The sequence below is a fragment of the Fukomys damarensis genome, unplaced genomic scaffold (assembly GCF_012274545.1).
Source record: "Fukomys damarensis isolate Sample0158 unplaced genomic scaffold, DMR_v1.0_HiC HiC_scaffold_23, whole genome shotgun sequence".
Taxonomy (NCBI): domain Eukaryota; kingdom Metazoa; phylum Chordata; class Mammalia; order Rodentia; family Bathyergidae; genus Fukomys; species Fukomys damarensis.
The window spans coordinates 38,363,551-38,373,274 of NW_022900935.1; the positions used below are offsets into that span (position 1 = coordinate 38,363,551).

Consider the following 9,724-nt stretch of genomic DNA (forward strand, 5'->3'; position numbering starts at 1 on the left):
TGTTTTTTTTTTTTTTTTTTTTTTTTTTTTCGTTTTTTCCAAAACAGGGTCTTGCTATGTCGTTCAGGCTGGCCTTGAACTCCTAGCAGCCTTCCTGCCTCAGACTCCCATGCTGGGATTGCAGGCGTGAGCCACTATGCCCTGGATTTGTTGCCTTGTTGACCTGCATGGTACTCATACTTTGGGGGTGCTGGGATTGGACCCAGGGCACTGAGCGTGCTGAGCATGGGCTGTACCCCTGGGGAAGCCTATCCCAGGTCCAAGGTCTGCCATCTTGGCTGGAGCACGGAGCAAAGATGGCTGCCTGGGACCTCTGGGCATCAGATTTTCACACCAGGTACAAAAGAACGAGCCAGGCGTGTTTGGAGGTGATACCTCCCGAGAGTCCTGAGCTACTCTGAGCAGAGGAACCCGTGTTCCCCACAGAACCCTCTGGCCGGCGGCCTCCCCTCCCAGGGGCCATCCTTTCAGCCTCTGCATTTGGGCGGAAGTGCTGTCCCTGCTCCATGGGTGAGACACAGCGAGCCCCTCAGAAGGGGAGGATGCTGAGGCCCCTGGAAAGCCAGAATCAGGTCAGAGCCCAGGGTCTAAAAACAAAGCCACCAGGGGCTCCGGAAGTCAAGCGCGCAGCTCCAGCTGGGTCAGGTCCAGGCGATGAGGGTTGGTCCCGCAGCTTCATGCCAGCCGCCTCCCGAGGACTTGCACCAAGATGGCAATTTCCCCACGGCTGCAGTAACCTGACCCATGAAAAGCCGCAGTCCTGGGGGGACTGGAGCCCCTCTGTCAAGCGGCTCTGCCGGGACTCAGTGCCCCGCGGCTGCAACATGGCTCACCCCAGCCCCATTACTGAGCCTCACGCCTGACTCAAGCACGCAGAAGGGCAGGGGTTTCTCCAGGCTCTGCAGCAGAGTCTCCGGGGTCTCCTGCCAGGACTGGAAGGGGCGTTCCTCCTGGGAGAAGGGGACCTGCTCCTCCTCCGGGGGACCCGCAGGGCTGGTGTCGGGGTCCTCCGTCGCGGCTTGGGAGGAACACTGGGAGCCGTGGTCCGAGCCGCTGCACACATTCACGATGCAGGTGACATTGACCTGGGTCCCGTGGCCGCCAGGAGGAGACTCTGTCAATCATCACAGGAAGGGAGGGTGTCAGTCCCACAGCCTAGAGCATAGGGTGTCCCCAAGGCTTGTCTGGGGCCCAAGGGGCAGAGGGAAGTATGTGGGAAAATACTTCTGAGTACTTCAGAGTAAAATACTTCTGAATACTTTCTGAGGGGGAAAGACCACAGCCCGCCGCCCTGGAGCCTGTCTTCTTGTCCCCCTGCTGCTCCAAGATCGCACTATGGTTGCTCCAGCCACATGCACCTCCCAGCCACTATCAGAGCCCCTTGGGACTCAGGGCCTTTGCACATGCTACTCCTCAGCCTGAACTCTCCTCCCCATCTGCACATGTCTCTCCTTCCTGTCATTCAGGCCTCAATCAAAGGCCTCACTCCAGGAAGCCTCTCTAGCCTCCCTCTCCAGGCACGTTTGCTCCTTCCTGTCACAACCATCACTCCCTTAGAGTGCCTGCTGGACACTGAGCCCAAGAGGGATGGGACTTTGTGACTGTTCCTTGCTATGGATAAAAAGTAGTCCATGAATGCCAGGCATGTTGGCACATGATTGCCATTGCAGCACTCAGGAGGCTGAGGCAGGAGCATCGCATAAGTTTGAGGCCAGCCTGGACCACACAGCAAGACTATCCAAAAAAAAAAAAAGCTCAAGGATCTGTTTTCTTCTTGGTAGTGGTAGTTTATTGTTGTCTTGTTTTGTTTTGTTTTGGAGTACTGAGGAGTGAATCCAGGGCCTTCACACGGAGCTACATTCCTTGCTCCTTTCATTTTTTTGAAAGAAGATCTCCCTAAGTCACTACACTGCTCAGGCTGGGCTGGAGGTTGCAATCCTCCTGCCTCAGCCTCCCAGAGTGCCGGGGTTACCACTGTGCACCACCAGACCCAGTGTTTTTACGTGAATCTGAGGCTGGGGTTAGCTCCGTAGTAGAGACCTTACCCAACATGCTCAAAAGGAAAAGATTCTGAGTGTATGGCTCCCCCGAGGGCCAGGCGCCAAGGACCCGGCCACAGCAGGCCGCACACCCGAAGCAGCTGCCGGGAAGGACTTCAGGCAGGCTGGGACCAATGTCAGGGGCTTCCCACGCCAAGGCCCCTCCGGGACTGAGAGCTGTGTGACTGTGGGGCTGACAGTTCCGCCCGCTCACCCCAGCCTACCCTCCAACTCCCCCAGGAACCCGATGCAGCAGCCACCTGTCCTGCTCAGAACCACAGCACACAGGCCCAGAAGAGGCAGGGCTGAAATCATGAGGCCGGAAAGAAATTTCCACCCCAAATGTCACCCCGAGTCACCATGGCCTTTATGCCTCATGAATGAGTGTGGGGGCGGCTGGGCCACAGCTCTGGGGCTGACGGGCACCCAAAGTGGAGAAAGCTGCAGGGGTGGGAGGGGGAGGCGGAAACAGGTCAGCAATGGAGGCGGAAGAAGAGCCGAGGGGGAGAGGGGACAGGTGGACAGGGTCAGGAGTCCACTCCAGGGCCAAGGAATAAGCCACCCAGGATGCTGTGGAGGTGACACATAGCTAAGAAGCCAGAACTCCATCAGGCCTGGTGCCTGCAGTCCCAGCACTCTGGAGGCTGAGGCAGGAGGTTACCATGAGTTCAAGGTCAATCTGAACTACACAGTGGGATTTTGTCTCAAGAAAGGAAGAAAGAAAGAAAGCAAGAAAGCAAGCAAGATCTGAGGCAGGAGGTTACCATGAGTTCAAGGTCAATCTGAACTACACAGTGGGATTTTGTCTCAAAAAAGGAAGAAAAAGAAAGAAAGAAAGCAAGAAAGCAAGCAAGCAAGAAAGAAAAAGGCAGAAAGTGAATCCAAGAGTTGGACAAAGACCAAGAGTTCACAGCTGGAGCACATTTATTCATTCATTCATTCAACAAACACTCAGGGCCAAGAAGCTCTCAGGTTAGAATGCAGCTGATGAGGGCTGTGTCTGTGACAGGGAAAACAGAGGGGTCTTGTCGGCCTGGGTGGACAGTCAGTGTGGGGCACGTGCTACAGGCGGAGGGGTGGCATGAGGCCCGGAAAAGGCCCAGCAGGCCGGGGACAGCAGGCATGGCAGCTCCAGTCTCTACGGAGAGGTGGCCCAGAGGGACAGTGACCTCCCAGGAAGGTGCCAAGCCCCACCAAGCAGGTGCCACGATCATCTCTGGATGAAGAAACTGAGGCTCAGCAGGATAAGAAGGCTGCTGGGACCTCCAGGGGCCAGAGCAGCTGGGCAGGGACCCAGGGGGGGGACCAAGATCACGGCCATTCCCTGGGATCCCACCAGCTGGGACTGAGGTGACAAGACAGGAAGAGGCCTGGGAAAGTAGATGTCACCTCCCCACTGCAAAACAAGACCAAGCAAACCCCAGGGACAAGGGGACGAAGGGTTCGCCAACCCAGGTGACACCTGTCACAGGCCAGGTCCAGGGCAAACACACTGCTGTGTGTCTTTGGTTGTTTTTGTCTTGAGACAGGGTCTCACTATGTAGCCCAGGCTGGCCTTGAACTCGTGGGGGCTTGGGGATCCCTGAGGAACAGCCAGTCCAGCTAGGGGTGACAGCATGGACAATGTCAGGGAAATTCTCCCATGCCCAGGGGAAATGCGGTTGGGAGGTCAGGAGAAGGAAGGGGCTCAGACCAACCTCAGGTCCGGGAGCCTGGCAGGGTTGGGGCCTGAAAGTTGCACCTTGTGGCTCCACTGAGAACAGGGGAAGGGTGGGCTGGGTGCAAACCAAGCGGGGCACAGGGGACAGGGCTCTGGGGGAGACAGGCAGGACAGAAGCCAGGGGAGAAACACACGTGGCCCCGGCTCACAATAGTTTGACTTGCTTCACCTTCCCATAGGTGCAAATGAGTTCATTAGAAACTGCACTTAAACTTCAAATTTAGGGCCAGGCATGGTGATGCAGGCCTGTAATCCCAGCACTGGGGAGGCTGAAACAGGAGGATTGCATATACTACACAATGAGACTCTATCTCAAAAAAAAAAAAAAGAAAAAGAAAAGAAAAGAAAAAGAAAAAGCCCCAAACAGCAACCAAAAGAATTTCAGATTTTCCACAGTGACATAGGAAGGCACAGGCCGATGTACTGAGTGCAGTTTCCACTGAGACATCTTCGATAGGGTGGGGTTTTGGGGGCGTAACCCCATCATGTCCAGGGGCATCCGTACAAAGGGGGACCACACCAGGTGCACTTCTGCAGCTTACCTGAGCTCCTGGAGCTGGCTGGGGTCTCCCCAGACCCCTCGGCCTTCTCTGCTCCCGGGGCAGCAGTGCCGGCCGAGCTCTCCAGGGAGTTGCTGCTGGAGCTGGGCGCGGTGGTGAGCAGCTGCTGCTGCTCCAGGATTCACACCCCTAAAGAAAAAGCCCCAAACAGCAACCAAAAGAATTTCAGATTTTCCACAGTGACATAGGAAGGCACAGGCCGATGTACTGAGTGCAGTTTCCACTGAGACATCTTCGATAGGGTGGGGTTTTGGGGGCGTAACCCCATCATGTCCAGGGGCATCCGTACAAAGGGGGACCACACCAGGTGCACTTCTGCAGCTTACCTGAGCTCCTGGAGCTGGCTGGGGTCTCCCCAGACCCCTCGGCCTTCTCTGCTCCCGGGGCAGCAGTGCCGGCCGAGCTCTCCAGGGAGTTGCTGCTGGAGCTGGGCGCGGTGGTGAGCAGCTGCTGCTGCTCCAGGACCTTCACACCCCGGAACTTATCCACCGGCAGGTGCAGCTGCAGGGGGAGCGGGCGTCAGCCCACCGGGCCGGGACCCACCATGCTGCCCACCCGTATGCGCACTTCCCCGTTCACACCACGCGCGCTGTGCGCATGCACACACCCCCACCCGCGCCTGCGCACTCTTCCCGGGCGCACTCCAAGTACTCAGGAGGTGCGGACCCTGTGGCCTTGCTCACCAGACAGTCTCGGGGGTGGGGCAGGGTTTTGATTCCCCCTTTGTGCACAAGCACAAGCACTTTCCTATGGTTACCCATCAGCACGGGGAGAGGCGCCCGGCCTAGTGGCCAAGCACGTGGGACCACGCCCAGGCCAAGCATGCCACAGCCACCTCCACCGCTCACTGGAGGTGTGACCCTGGGCCAGTTACTTAACATCTCTGTGCCTCTCTGCTTTCATCTAGAAAGGGAGAGCAATGACCTACATCACAAGGTTGTTGTGAAGATTAAACTGGAAAGGGCAAAGAACAGGGACTGTTGCACTTAAGCCCTGCACAATTGGTTTTGGTTTGTTTTGGTATTTGTTTTTGAGGCAGGGTCTCACTGTGTAGCCCAGGCTGGCCTTGAACTCACAGCAGTCCTCCTGCCTCAGCCACCTGAGTTCTGGGACCACAGGTGTGAGTCACCACGCCTGGTACGTTTGAGTCAGAAGTGGGCAAAGTACTGCCTGTGAGCCATGTGGGGCCTGCTATTCACTTTTGTGCAGTTTGTGGTTCCCACCTATTTAAATAGCTCAAAAACTTGTTAAAGAATAAGACGTAGCTGCCCAGGTCTATGAGGCTGAGCTGCTGTCATGGAGACCACGCTGTCCTCTAGCCTGACACTGTCACTGTCCCGCCTTGGCCTTGGCAGAAAGGTCACTGACCCTGTGGTCAACCAACCAATCCTTCAGCGCTGCAGCCCTTTCATTCAGACTTCCAGCTGTGCTGCCTCAGCCTCCCTCCCAAGCCCCGCCCACTCCTCTGTGACCTCCATCTTTCCCTACATAATGACAATAAATGAGCTGGAGCATGAGCGCCACCCCATACCAGACCCTGCCGAAGTCCCTCTACTGACCCTCCCGACGGTGTCACCCTGGCCATGCAGGTGTGGAAACTGAGGCACAGAGCGGTGAGGGACTTGCCCAAGGTCACGCACAGGTAGAAAACGGTGGGGCTGGGCCCACGATGCCTTTTCTGAATGCCTGGGGTTTCCGCTCCAGTGGCTCAAGATAAGACCCCTGGTTCCGGGAACCTGAGCTGAGCCACCCAGAAATTGCACTCCAGGGCTATTTTTGTCGTCTGTCCACACAGACTGGACATGCGCTTGGGACCTTGGGGTTCTGGGTGACTGCTGGACCCCAGAACAAAAGGAGATGGCAGAGGTCCCTGCCAGAAGTCCCTGGGGAGGGTGCATGCATGACCAGCAGGCAGGACCTGCCTGACATAGAAGTGACAGGCAAGCGGGTCAGTGAGCCGCTGCATGCACAGGGTGGTGGGGAGGGCACAGGAACGGTGCTCCCAACCCCCAGCTGGGCCAAGGCTAAGACCCTGGGGGAGGGATCATTCCAGATGTGGTCTGAGCAGAGGCAGGAGCACAGCTCTCCTGCCACGGAGCTGCTCCTCTCCCGCTGATCACCAGCAGCCACTGGCTCGTGGCCCCACCCACCAGAGCTGTGGCTTCAAGGTGACTGTGTCTGTCTCTGACCCTGGCTGCTTCCCCACTCCCAGCCCTGCTTTGAGCTCCAAGGGCCACAGGTCCAAACGTCACTCCTCACCACCTCCAGAGCAGGGGCTTTTCTGTCGGACCTCACCCCTCAGCTGGTGGTTAGAGCCAGGCAGAACAGAAACCCCAAAGGTCACAGCCGCCTCCCTGTTCCAAAGCCACAAGTTGCAAAGTTCAGGAGCAGCTGCCCCCAGAGTCAGGTTCTGGGGGCTGGCACTCCAGCGGGGAGCACTGAGAGGCACCTCCCAAACTCAGGATCCCCTCAGAGACCCTGGCAGAGCTGCTGGCTGGTTCCTGCAGTGTCTATGTCTGTCTCTGTCTGAGCATGTCTGCTGGCTGCGGGCATGGGAAGTGTGCACACACATGTCCACACAGTGAGGGCCACGGCTAGAGAGGCTTGGTGTGGGTGCGCTGGGGCGCTAAGCAGAAACATCCCTGTGTCCGCATCCTGGGTTATGTTTCTCAGCTGAGCACCCTGGGAAAGTTACTTAACTTCTCTGGGCCAAGTGACCTAGGCAGTAAAATCGGAGCAAGAAGCATATTCCTGTGTCACAGGATGCTGTGAGAATAAGTAACACTCAGCACCACACCTGGCACCCGTTCGACACCTGGCAAACGTTTGCACTGATAACTAGTGAGTCCCTGCATGAGGGTGTGGGAGTGAGCCCACACATGTGCATGCGCTGCTTTTCCTAACCGAAGAAGCAGCCACTGTCACGAGCCCTGGGAGCCAGAGGGCACTGAGCCCCTGCTCACTTGGCAGCACTGGGGCCAGACCCTCAGGCTCCAGCAGGGACCTGAGCCAGCTGCCTGAGGGAGCCCAGAGCAGCACAGACCAAGCAAGGGGTGGGCTGGTGCTGGTACTCCCTGCCCCAGGGGACAAGTGAGGATGGGGCAAAGAGCCTGGCTCAGGACTCGCTGGGAGAGGTGGCCCCAGGGACTGTGGATGAGCACATGGGGCAGCCACAGAATGTGCTGACGCCATGCGCCAGGACCGGTTCCCTGCCCACCACGGCCTCTGAACAGTGCAGCACACAGCGGCTGGGGCCCCCTCTCTGTGGACACAGACTCAGTGTTGGAAAAGGAAGCAGGGGCACCAGGGCCACACTCTGGACATTACAGTGCCTCGAGTATAGGGAAACTGTCAGGAAAGAGGAGGTGGCAGCTGGGCCGCAGGAGAACTTAGAAGGGATGCTTATTCCGCGTGCCCCACCAGCTTCTGCATGAAGCTGGAAAAGGGGAAGAGCGGGGAGGCAAGAAACCATCCCATCCCCACAGAAATATTGTCCAGCAGGGCAAACAGCACTGAGCTGGGAGTCCAGAGACACTGCTGGGCGGCCCTCTCTGCAATGCCCCTGCCACAGAATCAGGAGAGGAAACCCTGCATCCACCTTCAGCTCTGGGCCACCCAGGGCTTCCACACCTCCTGACCCTGGACAGACCACAGAGCCCGTGGTTTCTCAGATAACAACCCAGCCCGTGGGCAGGGCACCAAGGAGAAGCAGGGAGAGGGCAGAGGGACACTCACCACCTTGGCTTCTCTATTTGTGCAGGAGGACTTCTCTGCAAAGAGAGGGCACACGTCAGGGAGTGGCACCAATGCCGGTCCCTGCCCTGGGCCACCCACACCATGCACCAGCCCCACCTCCGTTCATGCCCTGCTCTCTCTAGGACATCCCATCTCCTGCACACACCTCACCCACGGAGATCCCACTACCAGAGCTCTAGCTCCTCCTGCTTCCGAACAACCCCTAGGACAACCTGAGGCTAAGTGAACAGAGAGGCCTCCGCTGCCCCAGGATCTAAGCTCAGAAGGAATCGGACTGCAGTCTCCAGGTCTATAGGAGCCCAAAGTGACACCTAGTGCTGGACTCCCAAACGCCCCTGGACTACACATGCAAGATGGAACGAAATCTTACTTTTCTTCTGAGTCACAATGGCACAGTTCACCAGTCCGATGACCAGCAGCCCCAGGGCTGTCAGACCCACAATCAGTCCTGGGAAGAAAGGAGGTCCTCAGAAACCAGTGTGCAGGTGTCCAGCACCCGCGTGGCTGGGGTTGTTGCTGGGGAGGAATGAGTCTGACCACACATGTCAGCAGGCCGCACGTGTGAGGCCTCCAGCCTGGTAGAGTCCCAAGCCCAGAAGGGAAACAGGTGAGGTCCCTGGCCCAGTCCACGGTCCCATCTGCAGAATGCATTCAGCAGAACCACACCCGAGAGCCACGGGCTGTCAGAAAAACAGGAAGAGAAGGTGGCAGGCCTGGCAGAGGAAGGAAAGGGCCTTTGTGCCCTACCGATTGGCAGGGAGATGCCATTCTTGCTCTTTCCAGTTGGGGGCTCAGGTCCCTCAGGGAGCGGGAAGACGGTGCTGGCAGCTGTGCTGGGTGCCAGAGTTGGCTCCACGGACTCCGCGCTTTGGGACACTGACCGGGGCGTGCGGGCTGGGCCCGGGGCTGCTTCCAAGGTGGAGGACACAGATGTACAGACTGCATCCGTGGTCGCATTCCCAGGGACAGCCACGGAGCTGCACCTGCAGGAGGAGCAGCGGCAGTTAGGTGGCCACAGAGGCCTGTATATGAGGGTGTGTCACGCCTTCTCAGCTCTGCCTCTGCTGTCCCCACAGCCTCTGCCAAGGCCCCGCCCACATCAGGCCCCGCCCTGAGCACCCCGTACTCCAGGCCCTGGCCAAGGATCATCTCAAACCCCAGTGCATGGACGCCCCACTTTGTTCTTTCAGAACCAGGGGCTCAGCCACTCACTGGCGGTGGGGCCTGCAGACTTCAGTGGAGGACAAGGTGTTGGAGAAGGTGCCTGGGACACAGGCGGCGCAATGCACGTCTGAGCTCGCAGTTCCTGGAAGAAAACAGTGGAGGTCCACTCAGCACTCGAACCTCACGAAGGGGACCCGGTACTGGAGGTCTGGCAAGCCCAGGGACCCAAGGACTTCTGCCTGTACGTCCTTCACACGCAAACACGGCTGATCACCAGGATATGTGAATTCCCCTTCCTGAAACATCTTTTATTTTTTTTATTTTTTTTTGCAGTACAGGAGATCGCACCCAGGACCTTTGCACTGACTACATCCCCAGACCTTTTATTATTTATTTATTTATTTATTTATTTATTTAATTGGGTTTTTATTGAGGCAGGGTCTCACTATGTAGTTGAGACTGACCTGGAACTCACTTTAGACCAG

General features: G+C 57.5%; 1 protein-coding gene across 3 annotated transcripts in view; it reads right to left on the reverse strand.

Annotated features, from left to right (window-relative positions):
• Window positions 1–61: 61 nt before the first annotated feature.
• The window catches only part of Tnfrsf1b (TNF receptor superfamily member 1B), a 24,346-nt gene continuing 14,683 nt past the window's right edge, over window positions 62–9,724 (reverse strand). For all 3 annotated transcript variants that reach the window (XM_033767622.1, XM_033767621.1, XM_033767623.1), the window contains 6 exons: window positions 9,288–9,381; window positions 8,823–9,058; window positions 8,446–8,523; window positions 8,055–8,089; window positions 4,646–4,820; window positions 62–1,114 (listed from right to left, as the gene is read on the reverse strand). In XM_033767622.1, the coding sequence (XP_033623513.1) occupies window positions 804–1,114; window positions 4,646–4,820; window positions 8,055–8,089; window positions 8,446–8,523; window positions 8,823–9,058; window positions 9,288–9,381 (929 nt within the window). In that variant the 3' untranslated portion in view covers window positions 62–803. The remainder of the gene's footprint in view (window positions 1,115–4,645; window positions 4,821–8,054; window positions 8,090–8,445; window positions 8,524–8,822; window positions 9,059–9,287; window positions 9,382–9,724) is intronic.